This window comes from Sparus aurata, chromosome 19 (genome assembly GCF_900880675.1).
Source record: "Sparus aurata chromosome 19, fSpaAur1.1, whole genome shotgun sequence".
In the NCBI taxonomy this organism is placed as follows: Eukaryota; Metazoa; Chordata; class Actinopteri; order Spariformes; family Sparidae; genus Sparus; species Sparus aurata.
This window is the reverse complement of record NC_044205.1, coordinates 19,974,048-19,993,277: the sequence shown is the minus strand read 5'-3', so window position 1 is coordinate 19,993,277 and position 19,230 is coordinate 19,974,048. Positions and strand designations below refer to the sequence as shown.

Here is a 19,230-nt window from a genome sequence, read left to right as displayed (position 1 = left end):
GCTAAATATCAAATATATTTAATCATCAGACAGGTCAATAATTCACTGATGCTTTGTGTTCAGATAACTCATACTGTGTATATATTACATATAATTAACATTTATTTATTTATAGATACTGGGATTGATTTATTTAAAAATTACTTTATACTTAAACGTGCAAAATGTAAGAATTGTAGTTGAAAACATAAAAACATTTAATAAAATTATCAACAAAGAATGAATAGCAGCTCTGACATCTATGTATCGCGATGCAAAGATATAGACTGAAGTCAGCATGCTAACCAGCTAGCCCTGAGCCATCCCAATCTAAAGCTCCTATGCTAGTGTCGTAAACACCAACACCCTCCTGTTTCTCCAAACGTCCAGTCCGGACTGCTAGCGCACAGCTAACTGAGCTTACTAGCTAGTGGCAGCTACAGTTAGCAGCAATTAGCGGTTACTCTAGCGATTTCTGAACATATTTATTTTGAGAATGAATTCAAGACTTGCATATTGCCACTTTATGTAAATTTTAAGGGAAAGTGTTAATGTTAGCTCACTTTAGCAATGTTAATGATAGCCAGCTAGCAGTAGCGACATTAAAGATAGCTGGTGATAGTAACATCAAAAAACAGATAAGAGGTATATCGCCAGTGTGGCAGCTATTTGCTGCCAAAAAGCTGCCGTTGGCTAGTTAGCTCAGTTAACAATGCAGCTAGTGGTCGGGAATGGGAGCTCGGAGTGCCTGGGGAAGTGTTCACATTGCTAACACAGCTTTAAACCAGGACTAGCTGGTTAGCATGCTAAACGTGCTTTGCAACATCATATGTAGGCGCCCAATTCAAACATATCTTTAATATTACTCAAGTAAGATCTTTGTTTATTTCGAATAATCAGATACTAGATCTGTTTTTCTGATCTGCAAAAAAAATGTACAAACAAGCTAACAAATACAAACATGTCGTGGGTTTTACATTTTTATTTGTGAGCGTTTCCTTCATCTTTCGTAGTGTTGTTTAAACTCAAGTGTTTTTCTATAACAGGAAACAGTACCTGAGTGCAGAAAATGGCACATTTTATATTTGTAGGTAGGATCCACAGATTCATATTCATAATAAACATATATGTACGCCTGTAATAGTGAAAAATAAATCTCATAATCACAAAATACTGTATCATACAAAGAGTATTAAACCGTAAACTTGCAGTCTTAACTCAAGCTGATTGTGACATTTTCCTGTATTCATGTGTAAATACTTCACTTGTTTCTACTTGTTTAAATGAAAATGCTATAGAGACATTCATGAGGTTAGATAGCAGGCTCCTCAAGGATAGCATATCAGCGACTTTTAGTTTTTTTGCGCATCATTTTGCACCTTTTCTTTTTTAAGAAAACTATATAAAGCACTAAGGTAAGTCCACTTGGCTTCATAGAATTCAGAAATTCAGAAAAAAATTCAGAAATCCTACAAAACTTGCATAATGAAATATACATTCAGATAATCAGTTGCACATGGAATACAGTTTTATAAAATGTATTTCAGATAACCATAAAAATATTTATATATATTTATAAATCAATTGGTGGTTTGGTACTTTAAAAAATAACAGTCCTCCTTTCTTTGATTGCCCTGCTGTATTGCACTTGCTGGTAAAGTTGGACTGGGTTCACTTTGGAGGAGAAAGGCATCGTTTGCTGCTGCAGCCCTGGGCTCATTTAAAAAAATCTGTCCCTTTGCTCTCTCCATACGGACTCTCCATGTGCTGCGTCACTGGACCGGGGGCCACATGGGGGAAGTCTAGCTGCTCACTGCAAGCTCCCTTTCAAGACATCGCTACGATCCGGGCAGTCTCGCTGAAAACGAAAAAGAAACAGAATGACGTCAAGAGGAAATCTTTCTAAACATACAAGTATAGCAACACTAGGAAGAGAGAAAAATAGACGTACAGGTCTCCATTTCCTTCTCACAAATGTAGCTTATGAGGTCTTCACAGAAGAAATCATTCCACAATCCTTCATGGATGAGACCAGCACAGTCTTCTCCAATTTCATGCCCGTGGCCCCAGTTGTCAGGTTGACCGGGCTTCCACTTCCTGCAGGAAAACAACAGGGGGCGATCACACATCAGATTTAGTGTATTCTATCGAAGAGGATGCTGGAAAACCACAGAATAAAAGACAATAAACCGGAGCAGGAACTGAAGTTGGATCATCTGATATCTTTGGCTGATTTTTGAAATTTTAAGTGAGACCACCGGAGAAGTGTAGATCCTTCAGGTCAACAAGACTTTTACTACATAATTCTTTGTTCAGATTTTAGCAGATATTATTACCTTATCCTTCATCTGAAGATTTGAGAGATTTAATGTTTTTCTAAAAGTTGGATTTTTGCTTTTTTTCTGCCCTGTGTACACATGCAAAAGTGAGTGAACTGCTCTGACCTGGACCACCCTGAATAAATAAAAGGTTTATTGAATGTGAAAGTTTTGTTTGGCCAGCAGGAACAGACGAGTGGAGTTTTTCATGCAGCTCAGAGAAATCTGAAAATACCAGAACGTGGAGGTTTTCAGAAGACTTTTCTTGTTTGCTTGGTATCGTTTTATGTAACTAAAAGCTTGTTATTATTGTTGGAAAGCAGCTCCGAAACTGAATATCCACCTCAGGAACAAGATTTTCCCAATGATAGAGATTTTCTGATTCAATACTAACGTGAAAGCAGGTTCGGTCCCGTCCAGCCAGCGCCAAACATCCTCCTCCTCCCTGTCGGTCAGACCCATCCAGAAGTAACCCTTTCCAAAGGTCTGCTTTTTCAGCCATTTCTGAGGTCACATGAGGACAGAAAAAAAGCACTGAGTCACAGGTTAGCTCACACATTACAGAGCAGTGAAAACCTTTCCTTCCATTACATAATAAATTGAGTGGATTTTATTCTTGAGGTGCAAAAATTAGTGACCTGTTCCTCCATATCATTGATGATCAGCAATGAGGCGGACGTTGATTCACAGGTTGCCCTCGCGTCATCGAAACTGTGCAGGTCTTTGGAGAAGAAGTAGCATTTGTCTCTGTAGTTTACCCAGTCATGAGGACATCCTGTGAAACAAAGACAATTCATTCAAACTGGCAATGGACTTTTTTGGTTTAACTAATTGTGAAGTAATTAACGCTTGTACAGTGTTAATGGCTGTGGAAAAATGACTCCATCATAGTCAGTCATAGTGCGTATAGATTGGTTCAAAAAGGTTACGAGTGTCTGCCACTGTGCAACTAAAACAGGTCGCTATCCCCAGGTAACAGTGGAACAACTGGAATGACTGAAGCAAGAAGCCCGTTGATGGTGAAGAGAGGGAGAGAGAAACCGAGGTAAAACAAGAGTGAACAGACGGGCATTCACTCAATGCAGAGCGCTCTGGTGTTGTGTCAAAGTCTTTGTTTCCCCTCACCACTGGGTAATTCAAAACCAGTATTATACGTTACAAAACCTGTCTACTTATTAATACAAATGTTTGCCCTTTCAAAGCAATAAAATCAGGCTTTCTAATTCAAATTGGGATTCTTATGGTTGTTTTCTGCTTTGGACAGTGGCAATGTTGCTAGTGCTGTCCTTGCTACAGTGGCAAGTTGTTAGATTCCGCTTTAATTAATCACTAATATTATTAGCTGGGTCTGCCCACTATTCCAAAACCCAAGTAGTCAGAAAGATGTCCGTAAAGATGATGTCGCTCTGATTGGCTGGTGTTTTTTGCTTGGTTAGTGTTAGAAAATAATGTCTTGGTCAAATAAATCGGAGGCAGAGTAGAGGCGGGGCTTAATGATAATAGGTGGGAAGGTGTAAACTTGTACAAAACCAAAGTGTTGAAATGTGAAGCTACAATAGTAAAGTCGTACCTGGGGCCCATAGTGTGGGAGTTGCTGCCTCATCCTGCAGAGACACAGGGCCTAAAGGAATTGATGGACCTCTGATTGGATGCCCTGGCTGCCCAGGTGGTCCCGCTGGTCCCGGAGGCCCCACTGGTCCCGGCAATCCCCTTGGTCCCTGCTCCCCAGCTGGTCCCATTGCACCTCTGATACCCGGTGGGCCCTGTGCCCCCTGAGGACCAGGCTGTCCGTCTCTTCCAGGCAAGCCAGCAGTACCTGGCTCTCCTTTAGCTCCCGGAGGCCCAGCCCTCCCTCCTGACCCTCGGGAGCCCTTGGATCCAGGGCTGCCAGGTACGCCTGGCAGACCTTTCAAACCTGGTAGGCCAGGTTGTCCTACGAAGCCCGGCTCTCCTCGGGTTCCTTGTAGCCCTGGAGGACCCTTTTCACCTTTCTCTCCTTTCTGGCCAGGCTGACCAGGTGGTCCCTGAGGTCCTTTGTCCCCTTTGGACCCTCTGGGACCAGGAGGACCTTGAAAATAAGACATAGTGTACGAGATAGTGAAACAAACTTTTACAAGAATAGTGCAACAGTTTGTGTTTATTTGCTTTTCTTGCTTGAGTTATATGAGTAGATTGATACAATACACGTGTCTGTCGGACTAATGTGATGCTACAGCCAGTAGCCGGTTAGCTTAGCTTATTAGCCTGACACATAATCGCAGGAACCACCAAAATCTTTCTTCAGTGGATATTGTTCCCTTCTGACAAATTCAGGCAAGCGATTCCCCAATTTTCAAGTCTTTGTGCTAAGCTTAGCTAACCCTAACTACTGGCTGTAGCTTCATATTCAATGTACAAACATGAGAGTGGTAAAAGTCTTCTTGCTTATCGTAACCCTAAAATGTCAAACAGTTCCTCTTACACTTAAACATTTAACTTAACAACAGTCACACATCTCTCACCCTTTAAAATAGTGAAGTTGGTTATTAGCTGTGAGTGCTTGGTGTCCACCAGCTTCATCTCTTCCATGACATTCGAGAGGCTGATGACCTCCTTGTCCAAACGGGCAGCCAGCTCTTCCTGCTGCGACCTCAGGCTGGCTGCATCCATACTCATATCTGTCATGCTGCTGTTGAGGTTTAGCAAGAAGTCCGAGTGACGGCCGACGGTCTCAGAGCAGGTGCGTAAATCGTTCAGCCTGAGGTTGATGCCGCCCAGGAGCTGCGTGGTGAAGCTCATGTTGCCAGTTACGCGGTCCATTCTCTGCTCTGACTCATCAAGCCGCACCTCCAGCCGGTCAAACTTGGTGGATGTGAGGTTTCTGAAGTCCCTCTGCTGGTCCAGAATCTCCCTCAGGGTCTGGTCATGAGCGTCAGCCAGGCTGCTGATGTTCTGCAGCTCGTTGGACATGCGAGTGAGCTGTGATCCCACTTCCTCCAGGCTGTCGTTGTTGGCCTTTGCAAGAGTGGAGGCATTACTGGCCATAGCCTGCAGGTTTTCAACTTTACCGCGAAGCCACTCGGTATCAGAGCGCGTCTGTCGGGCCGTCTGCTCGAGGCTCTGAAAGTCATTGCGCATTTTCTGGATGGCCTGGCTCGTGTCGTCTACTGAGCGCTGCAGGACGGCGATGAGTCCTCTCTGCTGGGCCTGGGTGAAGTTTAGGCTGCTGATGCTGAGCAGCGCCTCATCCTTAAGCTTCACCTGCAGCTGGAGCTCTCGCTGCAGCCTGGCTGTGTCCTCCTGCAGACCCCCGATGATGCTGCCATAAGACTGCAGGGTGCTATTTACAGAGTGCAAGGTGGCAGTGTTGCTATCCAGCAGCCCCTGAACGGAGCCCTGGTTGCTCTGGATGTCTGAGCCAATATGCTCCAGCTGACTCAGCTTAGCTTGATCGCTGTGGATGCGTTCCTCCACCGCAGACAGCTGCCTCTGGAGAGTCCAGATGTTGTTCTTGAAAGCCTGGATCTCTGTGGTGGTATTCTCTGACTTCTCCCCCGCTTGATCATCTGAGGACAGAGATTTGCACAATAAATCACAAAAAAACAGCCTCAGTGCAACTTTTAGGCAAATTTAAACCCACATGCGAGGCGTCAAAAAGTCTGAGGCCACTAGTCAAGATAGTTCCATCCCGCATTCATTTCAAATGCAAATAAAAATGCAGACGAATTTCGGAATATCTTAGTATTTGGTATGTCCTCCTTTTGCTTTAACGACAGCATGCACTCAAGGTCGCATGGACTCCTCACGTTTGCAGAAAACCTGAACAAACAGCACATCTGTGACAAGGTTGCTTTTCTATCTCTCAAAGACCTAATCCAATGTAGTGATTGTCTGATGAGTTGGTCACTTTGGGTCTGCCTGATCATACATTTGGATCCAACTGATCCACCTTCTATAAAGTGTTTTAGAGGTCCATGCACTGCCGCATTAGAGACCTTTAGTCTGGCCATCATTTGACCCCTCTTTGCTTTGACTTCTAACACTTTCTTTCACTTTCAGAGAGATTTTCAACTTGGTCTCAGACTTTTGTACCCCTCTGTACATAAAACTTACCTAGCTTTTTCAGATCAGTCTCCACAGCAATTATCTTTCCTCCATAGTTTGCGATACCTTCAGACACACTGTCAACTCTTTGCACCACTTCAAGAGAAAACAGGACAGGTAGGACAAAGGTTAGTGTCATAGTCTCATCACAGGCTCTGTCCTTTATTAACAGACCACAACTGCCTGCAACCACAGACATCATATATAAAAGGGATCAGAGTTGAAACCGATGAAATTCACCGACAGATCCTATAAGAGATGTTTCTACATATCTTGTAGGCATGTAATAAAGGTGGACTTGATTAATGTAATCTCCAGGTTTAAGCAAGATTTGGAGTGTGACAGAGGGAGAGGGACGTGGAAGAAACGGAATTTGGAGTGGGCTTGCAGTTAAATTGAGGGTGAGAGGAAGGAGGGATGGAGAAACATCAACTCAGCAAAGATGGAGTGGGTGGTCAATGATTGAGACTGCGGTTTGAGGTGCACAGGGAGACACTGGCGAGGGCCCTAGGGGACAGGAAGTGACCTAGGGGGGGTCCTCAGTAAACAGGCGGATCAAAGACAGCCCGGAGGAGACAGACGCTGTGGCAGGGAGGCTCTTCACGCCCCCACAGGCGACACCGGCGTTCATTTCCTCTGGAATGTGTCTGGGATTCCTGGGAATCAGCCCACAGGGTGACACTTCCTCTAAGTAGGAACTGCATGGGCTCCTCTGCTGGGAAGCTGCATCCCACCTGTTTGCTCCTCCAGAGGTCAAGTCACCAGAGAGACAGGATGAGCTGGTTTAAATACATCCTTCCTTTAAAACGAGGACACAGGTAACGCATTTTTTATGGCTTGATTAACTCTAAGAGTGAGAATTTGAGTGATGGAGATACTGGTAGTAAAAATGTCTGCCGCCTCTCGGAAATGATGGAACTAGGGGGCACTCAGCACTCGAAAAACCCCATAAAACCCTGATCCTAAACTCAACAGCAATGTCTGCAGAGAAGGAAGCATACTAGCAAGCGTACTCTTGGACGAGAGGTAAGCTAACTAAGCTAACTAAAACTGTTAACTTTACATCTCATCCTTTGCTGTCACAACCACTAGCCTGACAAAGCTTCCACCTTCTTCTTGCTAGCTGCATTCGCATAAAGACTGGAAACAGGTTTAAACAGTTAGCCTAGCTCTGTTTAAAGGGAGCAAAAGCAGCCTCCTAGCACCTCTAAAGCTTTTTACAGACTTTATGCTAAGCTAAGATAGCTGGAGGTAGCTCTACAGACAGACATAAGCACAAGCCTGATAAAGCTACCACCATCCTCTGGCTAGCTCACCTGAGCATGAAGACTGGAAACAGGGTGACACAACAAGCCTGGTTTAGTAGCATAAGCAGCCTGCTAACATCTCTAAAGCTTCCAAGTTGCCTTGTTACACTGCATTTGTTTAATCTGCACAAAAAATGAAAAATGTAAAATGTAAAATACGACATGTTAAGGTTTTACGATGTTTTAGGGAGCAGCGCTAACTGTTTCCACCTGTTTCCAGTCTCTATGTTAAGCTAAGATAGCCGGTGGTTGTTGGCGGCTCCATACTTAACAGACAGACATAAGAGAGGTATCAAATTTCTCATCTAACTCTCAGCTAGAAAGCCCGATATGTGTGCTAAGCTAAGCTAACTGTCCTCTACTTTAGCCTTACGTTTACCCTACAGACATGCGTACCGATCTCTCCGCAAGACAGAAAACAAGTCTCCAGTTCTAAATCTAAGAGCTGAGCAAAATGAAAATTGTTCTTCTGTTTCCTAACTGCAAACAGAGAGGATTTTTTTAGTGTTATGGAAAATTGCCTCCTGGTTACCCCTGAGTTATTGACACTGAAATGTTTGGGAAAATTCAAATTGGAAAATGAATGTTTAACCAATATGGTCAAAGCTGCTTTTTGTTTCCTTTCTTAACCCAGTTAGACGTCCTATAAATGCACCCAAAGTCGTCTCATGGAACAAATAAACACATCTAAAACCAGTTGAACCTATAATGTTATCCAGGGATTACCCCATTATCCTCAGTCATGAAAGGAGAGAAAATGGTGAGCTGGAAAGGAAATTCCACATATCAAACTCAATGTGACACATTTCCAGGGACAGAACGTACACTTAAGCATCACATAGCACAAACGACACTTTGACGTCAAGTCCGCAGGCTGAACCATCTACAGTTTACACCTGTGTCGCATTGTTCCTTTCGCCAACACTTACACATGTACTGGTCTAGAAAATGAGACTAACACAAGCAAGACTCCCACATACACTTTTCTGGTCCTTGTCCACATGTTCTCACCGTGTACTGGCCTCCAGAGAGACTCGTTGCATCACACTGTGGCAAAATTAACCATAAAACACACATGCAGAGAAGTTGCAACAGGTCTCTAGAGGAGAGGCATATATTTATTTTAGTCCAAATGTTGTAAAAATGAGCCGTTTTGTACCCAGTTTGAACTCCTTCCAGCTCTTGTGTGGGTGGTTCTTAAAACTGCCCGTCTTGTAAAATCCAACTTCCTTATATATAAAAAAAAAAAGTTAGAAAAAGTATAAATAGTTAAGAAGTGAGTGAACTGTAAACTCCGTGCTTTGGTTATTCAATCATTTCTATCAGCGGGAATCTCAAAACCCACTGTACAACTGTTACGAGATAAAAGAAATGATCAACATTTACACTTTAAATCATTCAAATAATTGTGCTGTGTAAAATGTCACCTTCATCTCTTCTTTAAAACTCAACTGGAGAGATTAAATAACTCTATATCCTCAACCACTAATTGACAATGAGGAGTTTTAGCTCGCCTCGTGCGTTGTCAGTGTCCTCTGACTGACAAGCTGCTAAAATCCGGATGAGAGGAGTTGATCTACAGTTTGATGTGTTCTTCTTGGCCGCTTTTAATCGATACCAATACTCACATCAATTACAGGAAGCTGCAGCAAGTGAATCCTGGACAATATTTTGCCCCTAATTTTGCCTCTCAGGCTACAAAGAGGCTACTGGGGGTGGTTGTACCTTCAGCCTGAAGGGCAACCTGCAGGTAGAGTTGGGTACTGTTCACTTTTGAACAATTAAAACCAGTTTGTTTTTGGAGTAAAAGACATTCACACAGTGAGCGAGGTAACATGCTCAGGTTATGTCCTCTTCAAACCTCTTTTCTTAATCTGTGAGAGAAAATTAATGGGATTTCAACCCTCCAGAGTCCAAAGACGACCTCATATTGCCTTTGGTTGTGTCAATCAAGACAACAGGCTGTATGGGAGATCACCGGAGGTCACTGAGTCGCTGCTAGACTTTAAGGTTAAGTTACATCAGAACAAAGGGAGCCACATCCAGGACGTTTCTGCGGGTCACTGACGGAGGACAGAGAGGAGCACACATGTTAAGTGCATAGAGCTCTCCGGGTCTCACTACATAACCATCTGGAGCTGGGAGTGTGTTTAGGCTGAGCTGTGGTTCCCTTGACAGAGCAGTGCTTCAGCGCCAGTAAAAACCCAATTTCAGTGGGTTCTGCTGGAGTTGCACTGAGTTCACTCACCGCTCATATGGGATCAATTAGGCCCGCATGAAAAACATGCAGCATGGAACAAGTAGGGCCGACAGCTCAGAGAGCAGGAGGACGGTGTTGTTAATGTACTCGAGGCACACAGATAACCCCCGAACATGGTAACTTCATGCCGTTTTCACAAACTAAAAAAGCAGGAGGCGGTGCGCCGTCGCATATGGGAGTGTTTAGCACAATTATGGCAGGAACATTCAGAGTTCAAATTCTCCGAAAGACGGCGGGACCGTTTACCGACCTGGAGAAAAATGTAAGAGAGCCAACCAGGAAGTTCAGATCCACAAAGGCGGAGGAGGAACCTCCCTGGAGGTGTGAGCTTCGGCGGTTTCGGTAAAAAAAAAACCCCAAAAAAAACAGAGGCTGTGGGGTGGAGACAGATCAGAAAGAGGGGGGACAGAGCCAACGCTGTGAACGCCGATTCCCTCAGCTTACAGTATTTGTGCTAAGCTAAGCTAACAGATGAAGTACATAAGAGGTGGTATTGATCCTTCTCTCCAAACTGACTCTTTATCTGTACGTACGAGTGACTTCTGACTGCTGGAGATGCAGATTTTTCGCTCTAGGTGTGGTAACCCTCTCCTCATACTTTCCATTACCGATCTATTTCCTTGAAATAATGACAAAGACACACTGCCAAAGAAAATTCAAGTCATGCTTGGACGCACAAAAAGCCACTCCGGTGACGAGGAACTCCTTCTCCCTCTCACACCAACACACACACACGAGGCCTCGGTCTTACTCATACACTCATTAAACGGCAACGCTCTTTATTTCTTGGCGGCACTAGGAGAAGCTAAATGACATGTTTGGACGCCTGCTGTCTCTCAGCACACTGTAAGCAAATCATCTGAACCCTTTTAGAAAACAAATTGCATCAGTGAGGTGATGTTTAGAGATGTTTGTCATCCGGCGCCCCTGTAATTGTATCCATCAGATCGCAGCGATGGAGGAGTCAGGAGCGTGGTGAGCCAGACTCATACGTTGGCATCGTACACTTCTGCAAACCGCGGATATGTTGAATGTTACAGTTCATATGAATCACATAAACATTTATATGTAACATAGTTCAGACGACATCGATATGAACAGACTTTTTCTTCTGATTTCTTCAAAAGGAAAGTGGGTATTTTTTCGTGAGACGGGCAATTTTGATACCAATCTGATGAAACCAGAGATAGTTTTCTATGAGATGTTCAGACATTTTGTTGCAAAGTTCCTGGCTACAGAAGCAGATATGTTTTAGCAAGATGTTTGCATCTTTTCCTACCCATAACTGATTTTATTATGCGCTTAATCCTAACCAGGGAAGAAATCCCAGCGCTGCGTCGACAGGAAACTGAAACGTAGAGATTCATCCATAACTATCTGTGGTTTGCAGAAAACATGCAACGCCAACATTTATTCTGGCGACTGGGCTGTTGTCTTACCTTTATATCCCAGCACAGCAACAGCGATGGTGAGGAGGGTACACAGCACATAGAGCAGAGCTATGGAGGCCTTCAGCGCCCACTCATTCTTACACTTGGTGCACTGGGTGCCCTCCTGGATCCCTGCGTGAAAAAGAACAAAATAATACCACATCACTCAATGAGTTTTGCTGCCTTTTGTGCATTTTTCCTGGGACATGTGGGTAGAATTTGGCGTTAGTTAGGGACTCTCCATGTCCAGGAGTCCCACATCTGGACAAACAGGCCTGGAGTCTACATTAAAGGGTCCAGCAGATCCCTCGGGGCCCGGGTGGTGAAGGGGCAGGGGACACAAAAACAATCCCCCCCAACTGACTTGTTTACACTCGGCGACATGCTTATTTTCCTGAACTCAGACTTCACTCAGCAAACTTCCTCTTTTTTAACTCCGCGTCTCTGCGCAAAGATTCCTTCCCAGGGACACAGACCCTCGCGACTTTTACGGTGAGAAACCCTGAAACTTAATCGTGTGCAACATTTTTGTGAATCTGCACCTTTGAGCTCTTTTTCTCTCAGTTGACTTTGGAAGCTAACTGTTGGGGACACTTGTGGAATATTCCTTTCCGGTGATATCTTTCATGACAGATGAGTGGCGAGATCCACAGACGCTGGCGGGAACACAGCTGCGTTTCATTTCCAATCCAGGAAGTGTGTGTGTGTGTGTGTGTGTGTGTGTGTGTGTAGAGAGAGGTTGGGGGTGCCTTTCATGCACCTGGAATGAAACTCACTTCACATTTGCAATATGGAGGAATCACTCTTATTCAACATGGCTGCAGACGACTGTCGCCATGTGAACACCGGTCAATCACATCACACGTTATTCAAAGCGCACTGACCGTTTAGCGCCAAAGGTTTCACCGCACATCGAGTTCAAACGCTTCGTAATAGATGAGGTAACGCTCTGAGAAATTAAAAATGCAGCGCCGATTGGCTCGTCAGGGCCTAGTTGGGAGTTTGGACGCCAAAGTTAACAACTTGACTCGTTCTTATGGGTGTGAGGGGATTGTTAATGGCCGCCGAGTGTCAGACCTCGGTTGGACACAGAGTCCAGCTGGAAGGGAGGCCGACCTGAGAGAACATGAGATTTACCGTAAAGAGCACAGGCGGGAAAAAAAAGAGCTGAAAAGGTTTTCAAATCTAATACTTCCAGGGATTTGAGTCTTTGCCAAGGACAACACAGGCCAACATTCAGACGTACTTTATTTCATCTGCTTGTATAGACGCTCACCGAACCCAGCCCTTGTTAGCTTATCTCAGATGTATGTTGGCTAAAATCTGTGCACGCTATATTTCCTTTTTCCTTCTCCTTTGATTTCAGTTTTGGTTATCCACACCTCATTACTCACCTGCCCCTGATTCTGCCAGTAATCACATACTCCCCTGATTTCACTGTTCCTCTGCCAGATCGTCTACAGTCGCACTCGACCGGCCATCACTTTCCAGCATCTTTGTATGTTTGTCTCTTTGGTTTTGTTGACCTTTATCATTTGGTTTTGGGATTTTTGTCTACTGCCTTTCTGGGTGTGTTTGCTTGTTTTGGACTGACAACCAGCGTTTGACTGCCCGATTTACCAACTACGTTATTTTGAACTTCGCCTTTTTCTGCACTTGAGCACTGAGTCTCTGTCCTCTCCAGGACATTACAACACCTACCGAGGTATGATAGTGCGGAAGCTTGAGGTTAGTTGGAAGCAGTGTCGCCATTACTTATATGGTTCTTAAGAGAGTTTTAACACTTCAAACTTTTTCAGTGACCTTAAAAAAACTGCCCGATGTCTTGCTTTGTGCAAAACCCCAAAATATTGTTTACTTTCATAGAAGAAATAGAAAAGAAACCAGAAAATATTCACATAAAGCAGCAAAACTTTTTTTTTCCTTTCACTCAAATTGGTGGTTAAATTAATAGCTGACAACTAATCGATTAACCGTTCCAGTTCGACTTGAGAAACATCAGAGTTTTTAAAAAAGGATTAAAAAAACTGTAGCGTCAGGAGAAGATGACATCAGCTTTAAGAGCTCCAAAACACGAGCTGATGCTTGCGTCCAAATTGCGCAAGAGAGCCTCAACAGGCTCCTTAAAATGCTTTAACAAGTGTATCTGCCTGAAAGACATTTGTCTGTTAAAAGGCCCGCTCCAGCTCTGGGCGTGGAGCGGGTAACCAAGCACAAAGCGTGCTCGCAAACACAGCTGTGTGCGAAACATAACGTCTTCCCCTTCGCCGCCGGTTTAACTGTAAGCAGAGCAGTGCACTCTGGGAATACGGCCACGGTGAATGATTGCGTTTTCGGGCATCGTTCATAACCGCTGACGTGTTTGAAGTGTCAGCTCACGCATGCTTCCACAATACGGCAAACACATCGGGTCATCAGTTCACAGCAATCAAAGCGCTGCTGCACAAATTCGCTGCTCCAATCCAAACAGGCGGACAGTGTTTACAAATGTGCTGCGCTGAGACGATACCCAAACACTTTGTCAGGGTATAAACTCTTACACGCTTTTCCATTTCACTGCTAACACTTGACTGATGAGCTTCAGATGCTCGGCGCAGAATTTTAAGTTGGCTGTCAAATACGGAGGACACCTGGCAAAACACAAAACACATGGCCGCCAACAACACGGCAAACAAAGGGGAGATTTGGGTTTCACAGCCGTGAGCAGACGAAAGACGGAGCAGCTGTAATCTTTTCAACCCCCCTGAGTGTCGACACACCAGTGGGCTGTCTGTGGCTCTATCAGGGGGTTACGACCTGCTTGCTGTTCATTTCCCAGCGGGTAACTTCCTGGATGAGCGGCACAAATAAGGAGACAGATGCCGGACTGGACTGCTGAGTGAGGCGTCAGGACGATGACTGGGGTCGGAGCCGCAACGGTCTGTCGATGGAAGGAGAGTCCGCTGCCAACTATTTCCATGATCGATTATTCTCTCCAGACATTTTTCAGGCAAAAATGTCAAACATTTGCTGGTTCCAGCTTCTAAAGGATGAAATGATTAGCTGCTTTTCTTTGACATTCGTGACAGATAATGAAGAGTCCTTGGGTTTGGGACAAAAGAAGCGATTTGAAGACGTCCCTTTGGACTCTTGGAAATTGTTATCAGGGTTTGGCCAATCATTGTGATTTAAGAGATGCTTCACTAGAGCGCAAACACGCAGCATGTCCCCTCAGAGTTGCAGAAAAGCAAGAGTTACTAGTGTTTGTGAAATCGTTTAGTGTCCATGTCTCATTTCTTATTTGCTTATTATTGCACCAACCCAGTTAGGTGAACCCAACAGACTCGGTTATGTTGGCGGCTGCTGTGCGAGAGTGTTTTTGAAGTTTTCATAGCTTAGCTTCCTCAGGGCCACTGCTGGCTACTTTTGTTATCGACCTCGAGGCTGAACGCAACAGAATAGCGAACATGTGCTGCGGACGCAAAGAAACCTTTAATGCGTGTCGGTGATGGAGACAGTTTTCTCTGCTGGGTGAAACACGGGCGACTACAATGGTGAGCTGACTCACTGCACCTTCCGGCAACTCTGAGGGGACAAATTGTGGGACAAAAGTGATCAAAGACAAATAAAGAACTTGACCCTTTCACACTGGACAAAAAACAACAGTAACACCCGCTAACATCTGGCATTTCTTACTCTTTAACGAGAAAGGAGTCAACTGCTTATTTGTAACTGGATTTACCCCCATTAAAAAAACCTGCATATGCTTGCTGTAGTGGAATTGTCAATTTTGTTTCTTTTCTTCGTACTTTAGTACCACAAAGTGATGACTGCCACTACCTCTTCATCCTTCCATTGAAGTCCACTCAAACGGCTTCACACGTAAGTTATACAATATTCATAATTGTATTAACATCTTAATGAAACTTATTCTCAAGTTTGAGTACACTGTTTTTGATGACTGTAGTTTCGTCATCAATAATCCATACTTGCATTAATGTCTGGTTTGAACTCTTTGTTTGCATTTTTGAGTTCTTAGTTTTACAAAAGACACATCTTCCTTATTAAATCCTGCCGAACACAACAACCGGTCTCTTCCTTGGATGATGCAATGCTTGCTAGGAGAGTATGAATCAGCAGATCAGCGACAGATCGATGACAGCTGTCCTCACTTGAAAGAACTATAAACATTTTGGTCGGTACCAAAAAGAAGTACTCAGTTTCAATAATGTTGTGTTAATCCTTAGTAATGCTAGATTCTGCGTACTGTCAGTCACCACCACAGAGTTAAGGTTTTAACAAGTTTAAAATGGGTTTAAAAGAAACCGCCTTGGTTAGCTATAACTGTTCTGTCAACAGCATTTCAATGACGACATTTCAATGTGAAGCAGATCCTAACTACACATTAGAATCAGGTAAAATGATGGTTAGAAGTAACTGTAGACATCTGTAAAGGTTTTGTTTTCCAACAAATATAGCTCAGTTTCAACTCAAGACGCCGACGTGTCTTTTAACCCGCAAATTACCATAACCATGCTCACATGAGACGTGGCTTCGTAAAGTATATTGTCACATTTGAGTCCTCTTAACTCTGGCAGCAGAGATATTAAGATATTAAGCATTGAAGAAGTGATGGACAATCAAAATAAGAAAACCAAACATCATTAAGTGCACAGAGACACTTGGAACAGGTCAGCGCTCTCTGAACATTACAAATGTCCAGATGGATATGAGACAGTCAGGACGAACGTCTTTCACGCGTTCTCAAATATCTGTCACGCTAACCGAGCCCAGATGCACAAATCCTCACACATGGATGAAATATCTTGGGGTTTTGACACGAAATGCAGCTACGTTGGGACTCGTCTGGAGTGAAACTATTCCTAATGAATATCTGAGAACTGTGGAAAAACATACGTGAACACTGACCTCCTTGTTCACAGTTTAACATCAGAGACTCTGTTTCCTTTAGTTTGGCTGCTCGTCATTAAATCAGACACTGATTCGTCATCTTTCCCCTTCGCCTGCGCGGTCAGACACAGTCGGTTCTGACCAACCACGGCCGCAAAAACAACACTCGTCCAGGATGCTCCGACCACAAGCTGACAACAACACTTTTACTGCTCAAAGCGCAGAGAAAAGGATGCTCCAAAGACAAAGAGACTTTCCAAAACAAGTGGGTTTTTTAATATGAATGGATTCCCGTGTTATTATGTGTTTTGGCAGCATACAGTCACCCATTGTTCCTGCAAAATGTTCCTCCAGACAATGTCCACCTTAGAGATAATTAAGTGCCTCCAAGCCTGTGTCTTTCACCAGCCTCGTTTCCTGTAACAAAGGATTACCAGAACATCAAATTTTTCATCTCAACACGCCCATTAATTCACCCCTGACGCAGCGCAATAATGTCCACAGCAGAGCGCGGCGGATACGTGGGCCTTGCTCATTAAAAGACAATGTTTATTTACAGTAAATAGCAGAAGGGACGCTATAGTAACGGATGAGAACACAGAGCTGTGAGCTGAGGTCACACAAGCTGTGATTTGGACCCCTGCCTTGCCCAACACACACTCGCAACCACTTTCCAGGAACCACCGGAGTGCAGATTACTCCAAGAGGGCAATCAGTGAATTATAGCTGGCACCAAAGACAAAAGAGAGGAGATCAGGACAAAGAACAGCGGTGGAAGAAGAAAGTAAAAGTCCTCGTAAGACCTGATTGAATCGAAAGTAAATGAGTGTGGGTCTCTGTTAATTATTCAGAATTACACAGTACTGGAAGTTTTAGTGAAGAAGAAGCGGTAACTTTTTATGTTTAGTTTCCACTAATTCAGGGCAGAGGAAAGAAAGAAAGAAAAAGTTAACTACGAGAACATGAGAAACAAACAATAGAAGGCATACAGGAAGGACAGAGGAAAGTTTGAGACAAAGAAAATAACGTAGTAAAAGAAAAAGGGACCAAAAGAAATAAAGAAGGAAGAAAAAAGGGGAAGAGAGAGGAAAATGAAATGCCAAAAAGCACAGACATGAAGCAAAGAAGGGTCAAAGAGGGTCAGAAAGACGAAACAATGGAAAAGAAAGACAGAGAGAACATGGACCGAAAAGAAAAATACATTTAATGATGTGACACATCGGGTTTGGTTTAGGCACAAAAGATCATGATTTGGCTCCAAATAAGTCGATAATGTTGGGGAAACACCTTGGTTTGGGATACAATTTTGCTTCGTCATCATGGTTACAGTAATATGTGGTTATGGTTGGAGAATGACCCGGTCACGGTTGAAAGAAAATAACGCTGACTGTCAGCCTGGAAACAGGAAACAAACAATAGTCTCCACAGTATTTCATCATACCACCTCGACCTCCCGCCTGTGTGACCTCACAGTTACTAAGACCACTGACGGGCATCAACATACACAAATGTTTGTTGGCATCTGGTTAAACAACAAAAGAGAGCCTTGTACAGGTAGAGTTCATTCTCTTATACTCTGGATAATTTGTCACGTCGAGGCACCTTTTGCACCCTGTCCCTGCCCTTTGCAAGCGGCTTATTACACCCCATGTTGACTTATTCAGTTATTGTTAGATGGCAACTTCTAGTAGCCCTATTCAGTCCTGAGTCAAACACACTCTGACTTTCACCCAGGAGACCGTTGTTTATATCCCGCGTGAAACCAAAGGTGAACATATTATCTCAGCGAAAGTAACATAACATACTTTCCCCACAATGTAACACAACATAACGTAACAAAGTGTAACGTAACAAAGTGTAACGTAACACAAGGTAACACAAGGTAACACAAGGTAACACAACGTAACAAAGTGTAACGTAACAAAGTGTAATGTAACACAACGTAGTGTAACACGACGTAATGTAACACAACGTAGTGTAACACGACGTAATGTAACACGACGTAATGTAACACGACGTAACGTAACACGACGTAACGTGACGCAACGTAACACAGCGTAACAAAACATAATGTTACATAACATAATGTTACATAACATAATGTTACATAACATACTGTAACGCAAAGTAACGCAACGTACCACAACGTAAATTAACATAACACAATGTAACGTATTTTCCCAACATTCTACTGATCCAACATAGAAACACTGATATAATATGAGACACTTGAAAACTGTGTGGCTAACAGTGACTATCTCTTAAAAGTCCAGCGCTTGAGTGAATGCATCTCTACCCCTCCGACAGTCTAATCACATCCCAACAGACAGTGGACAGTTGTCCACCAACAGAAACTGTGTGTCTGCTGATTCAGAAATCAGTTTTATTTTTGTTTTGCTCACTTCCAATTGTTTTTTTTGTTTTTTTTAAACCCCAGTTGTCTTTCATGCCATCTGTCCTCCATTACTCCAACAGAAATGAGAAGTTTTTACAAGATCTCTGACACACTGTAATGGAAGCCAAGATATTTTACAGTCAGGAGGGAGATGATGGCTCAATGAATGAGTCACACACCGCTCAGCTTTCTCTACGGCGTGCTGAAGTGGCCTGCATCGAATCATGTGCTGCGCTGGTGTGTGTGTATGTGTGTGTGTTTGAACAAGTGTGCAGATGCATGTTTTTCAATGTTGGTGGACATAAATCAGGGACTTTTTAGACACTTCTTGTGGTTACTTTGATTTTTAAAAGAAACAGTCCCCGTTTTGGATCCTCTAACACTCAAATACTCTTGATCTGTGATGTTTGATGTATTGCAAGAGAAGTCCTATGGTTTAATTTATCTCCTTGGTGTGATCTTCTTTGCCTCAACCTTCTTGCAAAATTTCCAAGAAGACATCAGAAGTAAATTTGTTTCATTTGTTGCTGGGAAGAGGAAGATCAAGGAGATATTCCTGCAAATGAAA

General features: G+C 43.5%; 1 protein-coding gene across 1 annotated transcript in view; it reads right to left on the bottom strand.

Annotated features, from left to right (window-relative positions):
- Positions 1–946: 946 nt before the first annotated feature.
- Positions 947–19,230, bottom strand: part of LOC115570469 (collectin-12) — a 37,553-nt gene continuing 19,269 nt past the window's right edge. Inside the window, exons 3-10 of the mRNA XM_030399077.1 lie at positions 11,387–11,509; positions 6,390–6,476; positions 4,799–5,842; positions 3,868–4,365; positions 2,936–3,072; positions 2,692–2,801; positions 1,931–2,076; positions 947–1,837 (exon numbers count right to left, since the gene is read on the bottom strand). Of these exons, the coding sequence (XP_030254937.1) occupies positions 1,818–1,837; positions 1,931–2,076; positions 2,692–2,801; positions 2,936–3,072; positions 3,868–4,365; positions 4,799–5,842; positions 6,390–6,476; positions 11,387–11,509 (2,165 nt within the window). The 3' untranslated portion in view covers positions 947–1,817. The remainder of the gene's footprint in view (positions 1,838–1,930; positions 2,077–2,691; positions 2,802–2,935; positions 3,073–3,867; positions 4,366–4,798; positions 5,843–6,389; positions 6,477–11,386; positions 11,510–19,230) is intronic.